This window comes from Elaeis guineensis, chromosome 14, assembly GCF_000442705.2.
Source record: "Elaeis guineensis isolate ETL-2024a chromosome 14, EG11, whole genome shotgun sequence".
In the NCBI taxonomy this organism is placed as follows: Eukaryota; Viridiplantae; Streptophyta; class Magnoliopsida; order Arecales; family Arecaceae; genus Elaeis; species Elaeis guineensis.
In genome coordinates, this window is record NC_026006.2 from 64,407,474 (window position 1) to 64,427,943 (window position 20,470).

General features: G+C 37.1%; 2 protein-coding genes across 3 annotated transcripts; one reads left to right on the forward strand and one right to left on the reverse strand.

The window, feature by feature from the left end:
• Nucleotides 1-1,374: 1,374 nt before the first annotated feature.
• Nucleotides 1,375-10,505, forward strand: LOC105057135 (protein MALE DISCOVERER 2). The gene is made up of 9 exons (XM_010939615.4): nt 1,375-1,823; nt 1,906-2,041; nt 4,533-4,604; nt 5,733-5,876; nt 5,960-6,079; nt 7,753-8,411; nt 8,497-8,687; nt 8,776-8,908; nt 9,642-10,505. The coding sequence occupies exons 1-9, from the start codon at nt 1,727-1,729 to the stop codon at nt 10,232-10,234; spliced, it is 2,145 nt and encodes a 714-aa protein (XP_010937917.1). The 5' UTR covers nt 1,375-1,726; the 3' UTR covers nt 10,235-10,505.
• Nucleotides 10,506-14,702: 4,197 nt separating this feature from the next.
• Nucleotides 14,703-19,061, reverse strand: LOC105057134 (importin subunit beta-1). Of its 2 annotated transcripts, none has more exons than XM_010939614.4 (3): nt 18,748-19,061; nt 15,284-17,732; nt 14,703-15,215 (listed from the first exon to the last, which is right to left on the reverse strand). In XM_010939614.4, exons 2-3 carry the CDS (start codon nt 17,701-17,703, stop codon nt 15,017-15,019), a joined length of 2,619 nt encoding a protein of 872 aa, XP_010937916.1. In that variant the 5' UTR covers nt 17,704-17,732; nt 18,748-19,061; the 3' UTR covers nt 14,703-15,016. The 2 variants fall into 2 exon arrangements, with proteins under 2 accessions (XP_010937916.1, XP_010937915.1); XM_010939613.4 differs by having other exon boundaries at nt 15,284-17,711; nt 18,748-19,060.
• Between the last annotated feature and the right edge of the window lie 1,409 nt (nt 19,062-20,470).

Here is a 20,470-nt window from a genome sequence, read left to right on the forward strand (position 1 = left end):
CATTGATACATGGAGTACCTTGCATCAATGCAGGAGAATTCATCCCGGATAATAGAGAAGGTGTTCTCTACCAAACAAATAAGCCTATATTGCTATCAACATGCTGCAATTAACAATTAAGCAAGATTAAATCGATGATTATACGGGTATCCATATTTAAAACAAAAAAATAAGAACTCTAACTTTGCATTTAATGCCTGTACTTAACGTGTAAATGTGCTAGTGCAAGAAACTTAATGCATTTAATAAGTACAATAGTTTTTGGTAGAAAGTAAGTACAATTGTTGATAAAATTTTAGACATGAAATAGAATGACCATAATGGTATTTTGGTGATATGAGACACTTAAGTTGTCGGGTCAACGTCAAGAAAAAATAGTTGCACTTATGACATGTCTCCCATTGATTATGTTTTGATTGAAACATGACCAGCATATAGCATATTTAATGCACTTGTATGACTCGAAACATGACTAGTATATAGCATACTTAATGTACTTGTATGACTTATGATGGAAAGATAAAAATGGTGAACGGCTTTCATGCAATAAAAGAAAGAAGTTTTGATAAAGAGAGGTGGAGATAAAGAAACAAGTTCAGTGAATGGTAGAGAACTTGCTTCAAGAGAATATATAAACCCAAATATTATAGCCGTTCCACTCTCATTTTACATTTTTATCGATCACGTTTATCAATTCATTCATTCATCCTACTTGATCCGGACCAAACTCGACATAACTCAAATCACCAATGCTATGTTCAAAGTTTGGATCCTACTGCAAACCAATTGAACAAGATGAATCCAATCAAACCCATACCAGTGCATGCAAAATAAATTTTTTCTAAAAAAAAAAAAATATATATATCAGAATGGGTCTCCAACTAACCTACTACTCAACCAAACATAAAGATTTTCAAAAAATTTCAAAAGTTAGTTCCAACAGAATACAACCTGCCACAGCAGCAAATCTCAACCGACAAAATAAATATCCCGAATCCAATTTTTATCAGTTAACACCTGCGATGCATTATAATTTCTCACTTCAGCTTTTATTACCAGCCAATGCCACTGTAGCCCAATAATTTCACTCATTACTGACGGCAAAACTGGTTGATGTCGAGAGCCAGATTTGTTGGATGATATTTTCCATTCCTTTTTCTCCTTGCACCAATCTAGACTCCTAGTAACCACGTTCTAATTGCGTCGCTTGCTGCCCATTTGATCATTTTTCGGTGAAATGTCCTGCCAAACCGCTGGAAAAACACCCGCTAACCCATTCACCAACGGCTATGCCAAATATTCTCAGAATACTTTACAAGCCACTGGTCAAAAGCACCATACATGAGGGAGGGAGAGAGAACAAAGTGAGACGGAAACCGCCAGCCCTCCCCGAAACCCCCCTCCCACCTCCTTGCGAGAGCGAACGAAGGAAAGCGACTACGCCCGAAAACGGAGCGATATAAGTATTAGAGTAAGACAGATACGACTTAATCCCCACCAAAACCTCCAAAAAAGGAATTTATTACTCGCATGGACTCGGCGTTGGATGCTTCCCATCGCCTCCACCACCGCCTCCTGCTCTCTCGTTTCTGCTCTCCCTCCTCCCCTCCTCGGGAACTCGGATCTTGTCTCCTCCTCTGCTCTTAAATTCTTGTACTCCCATTTTTTGAGAAAATTTTCTGTTCCGATTCGATCCTGATGCTAATATTCTGAGAAGAAATCGAAGATGGAGAGGTGGAGAAGACTTGGAATGAAGTCGTTGCCACTGGTGGCGTTGTTGGTGTGGTCAACGCTCGATCTTTGCGCTTCTATCAATGATGAAGGTGTAGTTGGGGTTGTTTGATGGGATGGGGTTTATTGTTTAAACTTGGTCATTTGATTTGTTTCTTTATGTTTTGATTGTAGGGAGGGCGCTGTTGAGGTTTAGAGAGAGGGTGGAGTTGGATCCATATGGAGCTCTGGCGGACTGGAATGAAAAGGGCGCGGGCGATCCGTGCTTTTGGTTCGGGGTTCGGTGTTCCGCTGGAAGAGTCGTGGCTCTGTGAGTAATGCAGTTTCTTGAACAATTGCTTGTTTTCTTTGTTTTGATCTGTTGTCTTCTTGTTTTGCTTCTGTGCTTATTTTTCCCGGATTTAATTGATGTTAGAAGGGTTTTGGATGGAAATGTTGATGGCTTTTTCCCCCTCCAAGTAGCGAGTTTTTTGTGCGTGATGTTGGTGAGAGGCATTGGGAGCCTTTCTCTGGGATAGTTTTGTTTGTTACAACAGCTAAAATTATCTTGCAAAGCATCGTTGCCACATGTAAGAACTGTATTGGATGATTGGCCAATCAAACAGATTGAGCCAATGCTCAAAAATCATCGATTTTGGGCTAGTAGCAATTTGAATCCAGTAGATCTGTTATATATTTACGTAAGAATTCAGATCTGAATTCTAAAACCAATATCATGAAGGTGAATGGGTGTTAAAGATGCATTAGGCTCAGGTCCTTTAATTGTGGGATAGTGACAGAACATTGCACTCTGAACCAACGTCTGTTATGTGATGCGTCACTCTTTAGTGGCTTCTTTGCAATTCCATTAGGTATTGACAATGATGCCTCTTCGCCAGCTTGAACTTATGCGGAATTGGCCTGAATAGCAAATGTTTTGTGACATGTCATATTTCCTGATCCTGTTATGCAGATCTGAGCCCCCTATCCTAGTGGGGCCTCCTTAGATCATTGTTTCATATGCTTATCCTGTCCTTCTTGATTCTTGGCTCTCTAATTTGTGCTGGCTTTGAGTCTTAATATATTGTGGCTTTCTAGAACGAGAAAGCACTTATCTTCATCATATTAGACCATCTAAATTAGATGTCATTCGAACCCTATCCATTTTTTTAATCTTATACTCGAGGATCATGAAATTAAGAAACTGTATGTTTCATGGCTATCTATTTTGACAGGATTTGCACTTCCCTTTCTGCTTGTGTTAGAACATCATCAGAAAACATTATGTCGTATTCAAAACCTCAGAAGCTCCTGAGCACTATTCGCTGATTGCATATAGGATAAGTTTAAAAAGAGAATGGGTTTAGCTTAACTCTATCAAGACTTGTCTCATTGTAACTACTTTTCAGACTTAACAGTACTCCTGTACACGTGCTTGTAATGATTTCAACCTAACCTTTTGGTTTATCCTCCTTTCATAATGCCTACCAAATTACTCCTTGCATCACTTTACTTTATGCGTTCTCCAACCAAATGAAAACAACCTTCATTTTGAACTTCTTTAGAAAGCTAAGCTGTTGATGTAGGTGTGATCTGGGTTGACCATATCTGCAATGTAGGATCTGAAATCAATATCACATTTGCTATATGTATATATTTGTGAATATAATTCAGATCAATGCTGAGAACTTGTGAAGAGAGTGAATCCAGGTTTCAGAAGACAAATCCTCAAGCTTCAGGTTGATCTTACCCAATAAACAAAAAATGAGGGAAAAGGTGTTTGAGAAGAAAAGAACCACCATTTTCTATCAATTTTTATCAGAACTGACTTAGACCAGCTTCATATCCTAATTTTATCATGTTGCAAGACCTTAATTATGTATAACAGACACTAACAACAGTTGGTTGACACCTATGAATAAAATAAGAGAAAAAAGAACTTTGAGTTAGCTGGTTCAGAGGGAGAGAAAGGTAAGTGGAAGCTTGCAGCCATCCCCACCCCCACCCCCCCCCCTCCCAAAAAAATTCTTCTTTCTTTCCCATTCCTTCTTTTTCCATTTTCCCTTTATTTTCTCTTTATTTTTTGTCTCTTTCTTTTCTTGCTTGTCTCACTTTTCTCTACCGTAGGGAACTTAATCCAGAATACATATATATATATACGTATATACATATGGAGGTAGACTTGGCTGCACTCAAATGGATCTCCACTTTAGATCTGGCTAAGTCTGGATTGAGATTGGATGCGATGTACTCTCTCTAAATTGCTTATATAGCAAAAATCATACGATTTGGAAACTCTTAGCTTATGCATCAAGTGGTCAGAAAATTGGACAATTTAAATAATACGAAACTATACATGATATTTTGACCACTTGATGCATAAGTTAGAGATCTCCAAAGCATATGATTTTTGGTATGTAACTAGTTTAGAGATAGTAAATCACATCCAATGGCTCGGATTATCAATATGGGACTCCTATCATTATATATGTGTATATAACATATATTTGATTCTTACTTTGGTGATCCGCTCAAGGGTAGCCAAGTCTACCTCTATGTATGTATAATATATTTATTTATATTTATGTGTTTGGTTCTTACTTTGGTGAATTGATTCCCATTCTTAGGAGTTCTTTTGCTGTAATCAACATATATATTCCTTAATGATTTGTGATGAGTCTTTTGAAATGTGTTGTTGGGACTTCTAGAGTGGACATGTCCCTCCATCATCACATAGTTTTTGACACTCGCAAGTAACATATAATAGTCATTCTCCCTATTGAAGTATTTTTGTTTCTTCATTCATTTTTCATTTTTATCAGGAAATTGGAAGATCTTGGTCTCAAGGGAACACTTGCACCTGAACTTGGAAAGCTCATTCACATGAAGTTTCTGTGAGTACTTCTGAGCTCATGACTGATCATAGAGTTTTATGCTTGCCACAATTCTTATTCTCTTGTATAAAATCATGTTAGTACCTTTTCTGCCTTTTGCATCAATTTGTAGGGTGAAACTTTCTTGCAGCATCTAGGATCAGTACCAAAAAAAAGGCAGCATCTAACTAATTTCCTCATAAACATATTCTAAAGTGGACTTTCCGTTCTGATATTGTTTATATCATGCTTATAACTTTATTTTGAAGCAAAGTTCATCATCTTGATACTAGACCCCATATTGATATCATTCTATTATAGTATCGGTATGCTTAGTATGGTACTCAGCTCGGCATACAAAGTATCGGTACACCCCTCTATACTACATACTGGTTTGGTACCAATACGTTATGGTACAGTTGGTATGGAAAACCTTCTTTTGAAGCTTATGAGAGAGAAATATTTGTACTATCAAGAAAATGTAAGCGATATCTACATATAATACAATTTCAATGTTAACTCTTGTCGATACATCTCTGCCTCCTCGCTAGATCATCTGGCCCAACATAGAGTGGTCCATCTGATAAGTTTATCCTATACTTACTAGTTTTCATCCTAGATAAGGATCAGGTAAGAATTGCACCAATTTTTATGATATTGCTTTTACTATGAAGAATTTTGGCATGATATAACTATGAGATATGCTGTTACATGAGCAGTCTTATCACCCTTTTTATGCTTAGAATGGCATCCCACATTCTAATTGGACACATAAATCTCTCTCTCTCTCTCTCTCTCTCTCTCGATGCATATTATGTTTGTATACATATATTGTTATAAATATGCTTGTAGGCATGCATTCATGCACGGATTTATATGTATTTTTGTTAATTTAATTTGTCTCATCTTATAATTGATGATATCGGGATAAAGGAACTAATATGTCGTTATTGGAGTTACTTTTCTTTTGGAAGTGAAAAATTCAGTTGGATATTGAAAGTCTGTCTCATTTTAGGTTTGTGCTATCTTCTATTTTTTGATATTTCTACAATTTTAAGAAATGGAATCATTCCATGCGTATTTGGAGAACTATATTTTCCATTTTCTAACTTATGATGTTATTGTATTAACTTATTTCTTACCCTGCAGTATTTTACGCAACAATTCATTTTGTGGAATCATCCCTAGAGAGGTAGCACAATTGCAAAATTTGGAGGTATTGGACTTGGGACACAATAATTTCAGTGGAACCCTTCCATCTGATCTTGGCAATATTTTGTCTTTGAAAACCCTGTAAGTTGTGATAAAATTATTGAAATTTCTGTATTCTTGGTAGTGATAAGTTTCACTGATTTCATTCCTTTTATTCTGTACAGTATACTCAGAAGCAACAGGTTTATAGGTGGCACACCAGGAAAATTCCTTAAGCTTAATATTCTCCCTAAGCTTCAAATCGATGAAAACCTGTTGCCCTTGAACAGAGGATCTATTACAAGGTATAATATTTAAAAACAATCCATGCATTGACATAGATTTTGAATGCTTTCATTGATCACCGATTTATGTGATGTGGAGTTACTACGATTGAGCTGTTAATGTTGCTGTTGGTGTTAGAAATTATCTGTTACTTAAAAACTTCATTGGTTCATGTTATTGTGTCCTATGGATTGCAAATGTGTAACTGACCTAAATTTTCTAATAGACTAGGAAGGTTGCCAGTTAAATCAATTCAAACCATTGAAGAGCCATAACCCATTATTCGAGAGTTTAGCTTATTTGACTTTGAATGTCCAAAGATGGTGCTGGAATTGTCAACTGATTCATTGGCCGAGTTGAAGTCGATTTGGCATTGGCATGTTCATGATGTGGTTTTTTTAGCAATGATCATTTGATGGTACTGATAAAGATGAAGTGTCCATAATGTTTTCTAAAAGTGTGTCATTCCCATCATTCCCTTTTCCTTCCAAAACTTACTGAGGTCCATATGTCAGTGAGTAAACTTTAAATAGTAGAATGAAGCACTTTAAATCAAGGTTTTAAATCCTGTGGAATGTGGGCGTCCTGGTTTCTCCATGGAACAAGATGCTCTGTTCTGCCCCATCCTGATAGCGGTCCTGATCATACATCTGGATAGATATCCTCTACGTCTCTTCCTTTGTTCTTTCCTTTTTTTCTTTCTTTTTCATCTTTCTTTCTTTTCTTCCTTGTTTCCTTCCTCGCTTTCTTCTTTTTCTTCTACCTTCCTTTCTTTTCTTTCCTTTTTCTTTTGTTTCTTATCCCTTCCTTTATTTCTTTTTTCATTTCTCTTCTTCTCCGTTTTTTCTTTCTTCCTTCTTTCCTTCCTTTCTTTCCTTTGTCTTCTTCTTCTTCTTTCTTTTCACTTTTCTCTTTTCTCTTTTCATCATCTTTCTTTTTTCTTCTTCTCACCCTACATGGGTGGCTTTCGGAGTCCCAAGCACTTCCAGGTTCTGTATTCTCACAAAAATGAGATGAGATAGCAGGGACACCGCCAGTCCCGGCAGGACTTAAAACCTTGCTCTAAATAGTAAAGTAACAAGCTACTGTCAAGGAGACAAGCATAGCATACTATTTATTGTTCAATCATGTAGATAAATTTAGCAATACCATGACTTCCGTAAAACTTAAGTACAATATGGATCTCTAGGATAGCATTGTTTTCTGGAACCTTTAAAATTATGAACTTTACTCTTTGATAGAGCCTATCTCTTGATGATAGCTCTGGTAGATAATTGTCGCAACAAGATGGTCTGAATTTTATAGCTGTTAGGACTATAGGAGATCAATTTTTTTTTAATTCTTCCTTTTCAGGGGCAACTGGCTTCATAATGAGTACTTCTTGAGGTGTGCCAAGACATAAAATTTTAAACGTTCAAATATAATTCTATTATACTGACCTTGTTCAGGGCTTTTTCCTGTTTCTCTGTATAATTTCCCATAGGCATTCTTCTTCTGTATTGTTTTTGTATGCATACGATCCAGTCATTTCATTGATATGGAAAGATTCAAGGAAAAAACAACTTGCTCGCATACCATTTCGTAATGAAATGTAATTTCTGATGGTTAAAAAGAAATGAATAACAGAAGACTTTCTCTAACCTCATATACTTTTCCCTGATGACTTCCTTGATGCTGGTATCATTTGTAACAGGAATGTTCAGAATGCAACTATACGGAAACTGAAACAGATAGGCAGCAAAGACAAAAAGAAACAACATAAAAATGGAGAAATCCCGTCGAAAGTTTTCAGTCCACTGACACCAGCACCAGCACCAGCACATGAAGGCGGACAGCATAAAGATGGACAGAATTGGGCAAAAGATCTTGCTTCACCAGCATCTGCACCATCTCCTATGTCTTCAAAGCAGCAGTTGCCGCCATTCATGTCATCTTTCTTCCCCCCATCCTACCCACCAGGAATTTCACCATCACCAGTGACATCAACTCATTCAATCTCCTTTCCACCATCTTCATTTAGTCAATTTCCAGCACTTGCACCCTCACCTTCACCTTCACCAATGATTGAGCCACCATCCTCAATACCAGAGCATCAACGCAACTTTGATGCTGCACTACCTTCTACCTCTGTTCCAAATCCCTCTCCCTCTATGAGTCCTTCACCATCAGCTGCAGTGGATACAGTAAAACATGCAATTTCCTGGACCATCTATGTGTCAATAGCAGGAGCAGTTTCCTTTCTCCTTGCAATATCTGCTGCATATGTTCTTTGTTGCCGAGTCAACAAGGTTGTCACTGTCAAACCTTGGGCGACAGGCTTAAGTGGGCAGTTGCAGAAAGCATTTGTGACAGGTTTGCATCCATCAGGCTGTACATTTGATATTATTTTATCTTCACTTGCAATTTTGTTGAGTTACCATATTGTTTTGCATTGCAGGTGTGCCAAAACTCAAACGAGCAGAACTGGAAACAGCTTGTGAAGGCTTCAGCAATATAATTGGCTCTTTACCTGATTGCATGTTATACAAGGGAACATTGTCAAGTGGAGTTGAAATAGCAGTAATATCCAGTGCAATTACATCTGCAAAGCATTGGTCAAAACAGTCAGAGTCCCAATTCAGGAAGAAGGTAAACTACAACTGAGATTTTTTCCCTTGCACAAACTCTTTAACTTAGCATATGTTCCTGAAACACTGGGAGTCGTTTGTGGTTTCAGATCATGACCTTGTCGAAAGTGAATCACAAGAATTTTGTGAACTTGCTTGGGTTTTGCGAAGAAGGACAGCCTTTCACCAGGATGATGGTGTTTGAGTACGCTCCAAATGGGACACTTTTCGAGCATCTGCATAGTGAGTATTTTGTTTAACCGTAACCTATACTGGAATGGAATATGAAAGTAATTATTTTTTTTCCCATTGTTTTAATAGTTCTCTACTACCTGAATTGCGTCACACATGTAACTTTCTGATCTGGATTATAAGTATCATACAGGGCCATTCTAGCATGACCCATGATATCAATATATGATGCATTTCAAGATCTTATCACCAGTTTAGTGACACAACAAATTCACCAAGAATACTTTATTTCTATATTTCATGCTAGCTTTGTCTTCTACAATGAATGACTATTTGTTTTTAATTTTGCTATCTACTTGAGAGTGCAACTGCAATAGTGTCTGAGATGAAATATGAAACATGGGTATTCTAACAGGGCACGAATGATAACTATATTTAATGAACCTAGAACTGAGGTAATTTGGATACTGGCATGAAATGTAATGACAATGCCTTCTTTCTGACCTCATTTTCTCTGACGAATCTGATCACTAAGCTAGTGAAGCAATTCATTATGGTGATGCAGCTTGTTCTGTATAGGTTATGTGTTGGACGCTTTGCAGCCTGTATGATAGCTGCAAAGGACATGATTCACTGCATGAATGTCCGTCTTTAACATATGAAGGCATCTGAAACTCCAATTCAAGAATCTTTGATAATTGCATATCTTCAATTACCCTGCAGATCCTTTTTTTCCAGTTATTTGGAGGCTTGGCCTGATTCTGCATCATGGTGATCTTTGCAGTTAAAGAAGCAGGGCATTTGGACTGGGCTATGCGGCTGAGGGTAGCCATGGGAATAGCATACTGTCTAGAGCACATGCATCAGCTTAACCCCCCTTTCTTTCTCAGAAATCTGGACTCAACTACCATCTATCTTACCGATGATTATGCTGCCAAGATCTCAGATCTGGAATTTTGGAATGAAGCAAAGGGAACCGAGCCAGTGCCTGGAAACTCAGGTTCCTTGGCACCATTGTCAGACCTAAGGAGCATCGTGTATAGATTTGGTATAATACTGTTGGAGATATTATCCGGCAGGCTTCCATTTTCTGATGATGGCTCACTAGAATATTGGGCTGCGTGTTATTTAAATGGGGAGAAGCCCCTTAAAGATATGATCGATCCAAGCCTTGTATCCTTTCATGAAGAAAGTGTCAGTGCACTGCATGAGGTGATACGATCCTGCACTAGTCCAGACCCAAATGAGCAACCGACAATGGCAGAGGTGGCAAGGCGATTGAGAGACATCACAGCAATGCCACCAGATGGAGCAACTCCAAAAGTGTCACCATTGTGGTGGGCTGAACTCGAGATTATTACTTTAGAGGCTAACTGAAATTAAAACAGTTAGCTTCATTTGTGTGTTGATATTCTTTTGTTTCATTTATTCTTCTTTTTTTTCTTTGAAAACTGTGTGTTAGCGGTTTGTATCTAATGGCATGGCAGACAAATGTACAGGCTAGAAATAGGGGGAGCTGGTTGCTGTTTGTTATAGCGTGTTTACTGTGAGAAGATGGGGCTTGTTCATATCTCTGGAGAATGCCCCGGATCAAGTATGGATATTGCTCGTTGGAATGAATAAAAGAGAGTGATTTTAGTTTGGCTTCTTTGTTGCCATTTCAGATGGAGACTTGCTGATTGTAACCATCATGGTGATTGTTGATAATGTAACTGCGAAAGTTGTGCAAAAGAATGATCCTTTTTTTTGGTAAGTTAAAGAATGATCCTTTTCTTCGTGTTACAAAAATGATTATTTTTCCTTCTTACAAGAGCGTGCTTTTCTCAAGTAAAACCATTATTGTTACTAGCCTATTCTCCAGCCTCTCCTCTGGTGGTCTCTCTATCACACTCTAATTACGCTTCACATGATCCCATCTCCCCTAGCAAGAAACAAGTAAACCCACCCGGGAAAACATAGTGCAGCTTTTCTCTTAAAATACCATTAAACTTACTATACCAAAAAAAAATACCATTAAACTTCCAATCCCATCCGCTATCCCCATCAGCCCTTCTTTGTCGTCACAGCCCATGTTCTACTCCATGCTTAAGAAACATTGCGAAACTCTTGTTTGCCCCATGCTTAAAAGAAGTTTAGGTAAATTATGTTCCCAGTCCTGAACCAAGTCGGATTTTTTAAAATAGTTTTTCAACTATAAAAAATTAAAATTTAATTCTTGTACTTGTTGAACCATTTTAATATAGTTATTTTTTTGAATTTCGACTATTTTCTCTCATTAAAAATTCTAGCCGGTAATAATTGATGCTTACATAGTGAAAAATATTCGATGAAGATGACATGGCATAGATTACGTAGCAAGTGAGTGATGATGTGGCATGATAGATGAAAATTTTTATTTTACTGACATGGCATGGGTGATGATGTGGTATTCGCCGTGAAATTTTTTCGAAAGTATCTAATCATTGAGTGACATGTTAGCACTCATAGATGATGTGGCATAGATAACGTGACACATACATGATAGCATGTATCTCATGTAGAATTTTTTCGATTTAGTGATACATCAGTGCCTATTAGGTGCTGTGATATAGATGATGTGGCATATGAGCGATGACGTGGTTTAGACTTTGAATTTTTTTCTAAAGTATCTAATCACCAGGTGACACATCAGTAATCGAGTGACATATCGACACTCATATGCCACATCATCATCTATACCACATTGTCATCCATATATGATAAATTATATTTTATATCCTCTAAGTTTCATAAATATTCTTATATGGTCCGCATACTTAAAAAAAATTCTCTAATTAGGTTTTTTTGATTTTTAAGTATAATTTAGTTTAACCTTTCTAGCAGGATGGCAGAGAAGGTGCTGATTCTGATGCAAGACGGGTCATTGGATGCATTCAAAAAATTGAAAATGACAGCAATATTCAAAACTGGGAGCTGGATCCAAATCTGGAGATGGTCTCAAAGCAAATCATATTCGGATATCTGAAGATTGTTATAATAAACGTGATGGAAACAACTGAAACATATGTAGGCTTAATGTTCTCAATTTTTTCATTGCCGAGCTCGCTACTACTATTAAATTTCTTCTTAAAAAAGAGTAGATGCATAATCATGGATTATGTAATTAAGGATCTCACACATTTACTTTAGTTAGAGTAGCATAGTCAAGCCAAGAGAATAAATAAATCAAAAGAAGAAATTATTTTCTTTCTCTTTTATTTATCCTTTTTTGCTTTTATTCTTTTTAGGTTTAGATCAAATTTTCTATGTTTCCCTTGTATATATTTATGTCTATTATATACGTATGATAGGGTGTTATATACAAGTCACGATGATATAATTTTTTTTTTTTGTATATATTTATATCTATTCTGCTATAAGGTAGGAGGAAAAAAAAAGGATTAAGAGTATGATTGAAGATGGAGTAAAATTGGTAATATAATAATATATATCAAAATATTATTTATTTTTAGTTTATGTATTACTCTTTTGTATTGGTTTTAATTATCAAAGTCTTATTAGTTTAAATTAAATTATATTTGAAAATCAAAGGACTTAATTAGAGATTTTTTATACTATAAAGCTACAGCTGAGATCTTAATTAGGGGATCTATTCTACTCGAGCCAAAGCAAATGCCTGAGATCCTTAGTTATGTAGTCTATGATTACCAATCTATTCTTTTTCAAGGAGAAATTTGGTGGTGGTAGCGAGCTTCGAAACTACGAAACTGAGAATGCCAAGCTCGCATACTCTTTCATTATCGCCATTATATTCGTAATAGCAGTCTTCAGATCTCCAAATCTAACTTGCTTTGAAACTATCTTTGGATCTAGGCCTAGCTCCCTATTTTGAATATTGCTGTCATTTTTGGCCTTTTAAATATATCCAAGGACTCGTCCCGCATCAGAATTATCTTCTCTGCTATCATGCTGGAAATGTTAAACTAAATCACATAAAAAATTTAAAGGATTTAATTAGAATTTTTTTTAAAGTATAAAGATTATTTAAAAATATTTATGAAATTTAGAAAATAAAAAATATAATTTATGATATATGGATGATGTTGCAGCATGGGTGATGGTGATGATGTGGAATACGGATGCTGATGTGTCATTCGATGATTGGACACTTTCATAAAATTTCATAATAGACGCCATCATCATCCATGCCACGTCATCTATGAGTACTGATATGTCACTTGAAAATTAGATGCTTTCAAAAAATTTCATAGTATGTACCACATCATCATTCATGTCATATCATTTGTGCCATGTTATTTATGAGTGGTGATATGTCACTTGATAATTGAATATTTTTGAAAAATTTTATAGCTATCTTCATCAGATGTTTTCCATTACATAAGCATCAGTTACGGCCGGCTAAAATTTTCAGTGAGAAAAAATAATCAAAATTTAGAAAAAAAATCATATTAAAATAATTCAAAAAATATAGAAACTAAACTTTAATATTTTATAGTTTAAATTTTTTTAAAAAAATCCAACTTAGTTAACTAAAAACATAATTTACTCAAGAAATTTTCTTCTGAATTCCTTTTTCACAGATTCTCGATGCAACTGCCTTTCTGCGATAATCCACGTTCAGTTTCCAACTTGGGTACAGGCGTAAAGCCTGGCATGCAGCCACCGGCACATTCCAATGTCTGCCAATTCTTGAAAACTATCAGAACGTAGCGGGCACTCTAAGGAAACTAGATTCTTATCACAAAAAGAAAAAAAAGCAACTAGATAAATATATGAAAACCTTTAAACAAGTGATGCATGCTCTTCTGGTAGCTTTCATGAAATTTCCGTGTTGTAGACTTCTGTCTTCTTTCCCGCAGGCTTTTTGATTACTCATTTCACTATCTTATGAAAAAATGAAATTTAAGTTGTTAAACGAGATTATTTCATGTTCACTTTCCCTTTTTTTAAAAAATAATTTCTATTTCTGAGATGTTAACCGCTGCCCTTTATTGAAAAAATAATAATAATAATAATTGACGTCTTTATATATGAAAATAAGAACCGTCAAAATGATTGACGCCTGAGCGCAGGTTCAAACTGGAGACCTAGTGTACCAAAAATGAGACTAGCATGGTACCGCCGCCTAGACACAGCAAACAAATTTGCCTCCATTTTTTAAACTTAAAAAAGGACAGAATGTAATAAAAAGAGGCCAGTTACCCGTAATTTTCCTCTCTCTTCTAATCATGAGTTGTGTTCACGTGAGTCGCTCACCAGCCGGCGAGCAATCAACAATGGGTCGATCGATTCATGCCACTCACTGCGGAGGGCGACATCTTTTTTTCCTACTCTGTTATTTGCGCACCTTTCTTTGGGAGACTTTTCTCTAGTACATGTTCTGGCATGAAATCCAATATGTCAGCCCTCCCTATCAATTCTGGCTGGTGCACCATGTTTTCAAATTTTTCAAAGATGAATATTTGAAAATAATCACCATCCTGCAAATAATTTAAGTAGAAGAGACGATTTGCTGGTTAGATTTTATAGAATTCAACATAAAGAGAAAAAAATCTTTCATAGATGTTGTAATCACATGTATCATCAACCATTGATTTCAACTTCCCTGTTTTGGACTGTCAATGTCTGTCAAAAGCCCACCCACTACAGAGAACCCCCACCATGACATCACCAAGAGAGACCTTTCTGATTCATCTCCGAGTAAACGGCTGAGTATCGAGCTTGGACATTTACTTAGATATTGCAAGATTAACCCAAACAAATATTCAATCATAAGATTTAGATGTATATTGTAAGGCACATGGCTTCCCTGCTTTCGGTAGGAACCCAGCCATTCCCTATCCTGGAAGAACGAAATCAAAACCTTTTTTAACAAATGATACATAGTTTGTATCCAATGAATTGGACAGCTACACCATTCCAAATGACTGCTCACCACATAGTAGTGGATGCAATAGATAAACAACACACTCAAGAACCACAGCCATCACTATTACCCATTTGAGTGGCAAAACACTGCCATGCTAAGGTCCAAAAACCCTGAACAGCTATCAAAAAACAACACCTACGACCTTGCGACAACTGCTGTGATCTGAAATATTATGGTATTGAGTATAACCAGGAAATGGACCAGCATCCTACTACAAAATAGGCTCCATCTCAGGAAACCAACACTCGTGCAATCATCCCTTTGGTCCAAGTTGCAGTCTCCTTCAACTGGTCATCATCAGACTGAAGACACTCCCCCAAGAAATCAATATAGAAAGTGCAGTCTTTGAACAAGACCTTTGTGTTTGGACCGAGCGTGTCAGCAAGATCACCCATCGCAGCAACCGCAGCTTTAGTCACTCCCTCATCCCTGAAAAACAGTCAAAATGATTACTGCACATTATAGAAATCCAAAACATGCATTTTAGCAATGTATACCTGTTCGTATCCTTGAAGACTAATTCAGTGAACCGCAACAAATGGTTTGCATAAGGTATCATCAGCTCTGCTTTAGCATTCTTGAAGCCCTGAAGTATACCAGAGTAAGCCTCAAAAATGCCTCGTCTAAGCTGGTTTCCATAATCCAGCATATCCTCGTCGCTGGCATCCAGATGTGCGCAGAGCTCTGCAGCTCCTTCAAGCATTGGCAATGCATACGGAACATATTTCTCAAAATGCTCACCAATTGCAAGGGCAATATCACCAAAGCATGAGAATATAGGAGGCTTGACAGACCGATGGAGCATAGAATTAGAGAGGTCCTTGAGGAGTTGACTCATGATACCATCACAAAAGGGAAGAACCTTTTCATCCAAGGCACGGCAGATGTCACCAACCACCCCAACTGAGATGGAGCAGACTTGATACTCCTCAAAATTTTGCAAGCCCATTTCTAAATACTTATAGAACTCAGGCATGTACTTGGCAAATTCCGGTCCGGTAGCATAAGCAAGGGCCCCAATAGCAAGCATTGCTTCCTCATGCACAGTAGAACTGCGGCAAGCAAAGATTTGAAGGAACAAGATCATCATCTGATCAGCAGACTGAAGAATTATGGATTTTGTCTCATCTGAGCCACTCAGTTTCTGAACTATTACTTGAACAACACCACAAAGCAGGGCTTGCAAATCACTTTGTCTTTCCCGGTCATCAGAGGACACTATTTCAAGCTCTACAGTCCGGCTTAATCTGTTCATGATTTCATGAAGTAGATGGGCTATCATGTTTGAAGTTTCGGATATATTAGTGGATCTAACTATCTCATTCAATGTCTCATATGCAGAAGATCGAAGCCTAGAATTATTAGTATCTGCACGATCAGCTGTAGAAAGAAGAGCTGAAATAATGTCACCAAGAAAAGGTGTGAGAACTGACAAATTTGGCCCTGAATCCTCATAACCCTGGGCAAGAAAATAAATGGCTCCACAAACCTTCTCAGCCACATTGGGGATATCTCTGATACTTTCTAACAACATGGACATGATACGAGGAAGGTTTGCTGGAGTTATTACTGGGTAAGCACTACTTGCAGAATGCAGTATTTCAAAGATCCTTCCAAGAGTCCAGGCTGTTGTGTCCTTGACATGACTATTTTGGTCTTTCATTGCATTGAGCAAGAAATCCAATCCAGCATGAACCAGTGGTGTGAGCTTTTCAAGAGACGGACCTTCAAGAATAGACCCAAATGCAAAAGTGGCAGCCTCACGGCTGCGCCAATCGCTCTTTGTTATGTTACTCTCGACAAAAGGCATCACAAGGGGCACAACTGCATCCCCGACAGTCCTTGCAACAAGTCCAAGGCACGTCCCACCAGCCATGGACAGATTCCAGATACCATCATCTTGGTCCTGATCCTCCTCTTGCTTCAGCAGCGTTTCTAAAAGCATTGGTACTAGCAAAGGAAGAGCCTTTTCAATAAAATGAGAATGAACAGAAGAGTTCCCTTCATCAGCTCCGCCATACTCTTCTTGGAGTTCAATCTCTTCATCGCAGATAGAACTCCAGAATTCAACAGCTTGCAGAGCAACAGGCTCATCATCTCCCCTCACAGCATTTGCAGTCAAAGTGAACAATGCCTGCATGTATGGCTCAAGAATGTCATAATACATAGAGGCTATAGAAACAAGGCACTCAAAGGCTGCCTGTCTAATCTCCAGCTCTTTAGATACAGTGGTCTCACACACAACTTTCATGATGAAATTCCTCTCCATCTCATTGTCAAAGTTAGTCTGAGCAAATAGAAGAGCATTATACAGTGCTCTGACAGCAGCCAGTCGGACTTCAAAGTTATGCTCTGTCTGATTCATACCCTGAACAACAGCAGTTAGAACAGCATTCACTTGTTCCTGCTCCAAGTCCTGAGGAGATACCTCCTCACAGATATACCCCAATGCCTCCAACGTTGCTTGTTTCAGAGGAGCAGGTGCCTGCTGCTGGGTCATGTTGTTTAATAACTGCCTGATGAGATCCTGCCATTCCCGCCTGGGGATTTCGATAGAAGCAACCTTGGCAATCACTTGCGACGAGGTGTGCCGTGCTTCTGATACAGATGATCCAAGAGTCCTTAATAAAGATTCCTTGATTTGGACTTTGATAGAAGAGCTCACGCTGACCCATCGCTGAGTAAGTTCTTCTTTTCTAATTGAGTCCTTTGCATCTAAGGAATTCTTAAGGATAATGCCAGCAAGCCTTCGAGATTCCGGAGGCTTTTGGTCATTTGATAGCTCAACAGATAATGAAAGGAAGAAATGGGGAAGATTCTGTTCCTGAAACTGCTTGAGGTTTTCCTCGGCGGCAGTTCGAATCTTCCCATCCGGAGATTGGGCAGATAGCAAAATCTGGGTAATCTCCATTGCCATTTTACGAACTACAACACAAGCCAGGAAGTCTGATTATGGAAACTAAAATTAGCAAAACTAGGCAGATAAATCAAATGCATGGTATCTAATTTGCAGAAAACCTACCGATTATTCTTAGTGGAAGCATTTATCATATTTTACTAACTTGGAAAAGATTCATAAACTGCCTACTTTAGTTTCTATCATTGTTATATACACTACGTTCATGTTCTCTAACTATGACATGGAATTTCACAACCAAAAGCATACTTGCAAATTTCCCCAAATCAAGCAACATGAAATATCCGTAACAGGACGGAAATCATGACAAAATCAGGAGAAAATCTTTCCCTTGCCCAGGAAAGAGAATCTCTATTGCATAAGCCTTTGACAGTTGTGGATAAAAATACCAATTTTTTGATTATTAAAGTAAAAATGGTCAGGCAGATCCTGAGTCAAACACCAAACGACTATGTAAGAAATCTAAAGACCAATTATAGTATGACCAAAAACAAATTGCAATACAAACATCATTGCCCCCCTCCCCCGCCCCCCAAAAAAACACATACGCAACCGGAAAAAGAATTTAATAAGGAGAAATAAGGCACATTGGTGATTCGCAGGACCTTAACGCTATAAAGCGTAAAGGCGTTGGAGAAATTAAAGGAACGGACCTCTTAATCCCAAGGGAAAGAAACATGCCCAGAAAGGAGAAAAAGGACTTGTGCAACCAAACCGGAACCAAAACCCTAAACCCCAAACCCTACCATCACACTGTAGCCCGAAGGCTCATAAAAACAAGATACCAGCATCTAAAATAACAACGTAGCAAGAACATCTTAAGATAACTAATATAAAAAAGGTCACTTCATCCAGAAACTAAGACCGGATTAAACAAAGGGGGAGATGAATCGCATGTCAATAGCCCGTAACTTAGTACACAGACAAGGAAAAAAAAAAAAAAAAAGCTAGAGATCGATGAAATAGCAAACGCAAGTATGGATGAAACCTTATCAGATCTGGGAGAAAAGGGAAAAACCGGGATCAGAGAATCAAGAGCAATACCTCGGATTGGGATCTCCGAAGCGAAGAAGTTCCTCCTCCGGCGGCGAATCGAAGGAGGAAGCGATTTAGGGTTTCGCTCCTCTCGGCTCCGCGCACGGGCTCTAAGGAGGAGAAGGACGGGACAGCGATTGGGATGGAAGAGTCGCGGGCGATTTTATAAGGGATTTTTGCCCTTTTCGAATGGGCCGGAGAAGCGGGAGGCTGTCGTGTGGGAGTCGGAAACCCTAAGTTTTTGAAATCTGCCTGATCGCACGTGATTCGAGGCTAATTAGGCATGGAACGCATTACCCTTGTCCTAAATTTTGGTTCTGGCCCGGCTGAAACAGCGCATATAGCCAGGCGTGGCGGCGGTTTAGCGAAACTCTGTGCACCGCGGGCAGCGTGGAAAATCTTATGTGGAGTGCATGATCTCCGATTAATTTATATAATTATTAATTTTTAATATATATTTAATATTTATAAATTAATTTTTTTATTTAAAAATTTTATATGATAAAAATATTTTTATTTTTTAAAAAAATTATCATATTTTATGTTTATATCATAATATTCTGCGTGCATATGCACGGCACAGGATGTCATAAGTTTTTACTAATGAATAAAAATATTTTTATTATTTAAAATTTTTAAATAAAAAAATTGATCTATAAATATTAAATATATATTAAAAAAATATTAAAAAAATATTTTTTTCATATTATAATATTTTAGACTATTTTATGACATCATAGATTATATTATATCATATAATGTTATAATTTTTTTCAAAAGATAAAAATATTTTACATCATATAAAATTTTTAAACAAAAAAATCGATCTATAAATATTAAATATATATTAAAAAATAATAATTATATAAATTAATCGGATGAAATATTATACTTTATGTCACATTATCTGCTGTCTGCGGTGCATAAAGAATTTCTCAGTAATTTATAGTGGCTCAAAAATGGTTTAGAAATTAGGGCTTCTCAATTTGGCCAATCTGGCGTGTCAAGCTGGACTGGATTCGTTGACGGGACAAAGTGTCCAACCGTATGCAGAGGTCCATTTGATTAGAAGTTGACAATCTGGCCGATCTAGCGTGTTAAGCACTCTGTTTTTTAGATAACTTTATTTCTTACTGGATCATAATTTGTTTATGATAACATGGCCTTTATAACTTTTTGCCGTTGGAATTATTGTTTGGGTTGGGCTTTGTAGCACAATGTTCGTGGTTTTTATGTTTTGGTGTTCGAAATTTTATACTTGATGTAAAAAAAAAATTTTGTTCATGGCCCAGCAATCTTCAATATGGATTCCGCAGCATAAAAGGGTTTTGTGCCTGATGTTGCTACAAAGAGGGAGAAATTCTTTGTGTACCATGGGTGTAAAAAATCCGAAAAGCACATTATTTTATGTAATTGATCCACATAAATATTATTTTCTAATACATATTTAATGCATATAATTTTATTTTTTTATTTAAAAATTTTATATAATAAAAATATCTTTATTTTTTAGAAAAAGATATAACATCTTATGGTATATTATGACTTTCTACACGTAGATGTCATAATACAGCCTAAAAAATTATGATATCCTGTGCATATTATGATATCTTGCATCAAATTATGACTTTCTGCATGCAGAATGTCATAATATGATCTAGGATGTATGACTTAGGATATCATAATATGGAAGGGGTATTTTTGTTCAACTACTTTCCAACACGCATTTAAT

Bases quoted from the DNA above. Each gene is read 5' to 3' on its own strand.
- LOC105057135 (XM_010939615.4), top strand. From the start codon at position 1,727: ATGGAGAGGTGGAGAAGACTTGGAATGAAGTCGTTGCCACTGGTGGCG. The intron at 2,042-4,532 runs GTGAGTAATGCA...CATTTTTATCAG, and splicing joins GCTGGAAGAGTCGTGGCTCT to GAAATTGGAAGATCTTGGTC. The intron at 6,080-7,752 runs GTATAATATTTA...CATTTGTAACAG, and splicing joins AACAGAGGATCTATTACAAG to GAATGTTCAGAATGCAACTA.
- LOC105057134 (XM_010939614.4), bottom strand. From the start codon at position 17,703: ATGGCAATGGAGATTACCCAGATTTTGCTATCTGCCCAATCTCCGGAT. The intron at 15,216-15,283 runs GTATACATTGCT...ACTGTTTTTCAG, and splicing joins GTCTTCAAGGATACGAACAG to GGATGAGGGAGTGACTAAAG.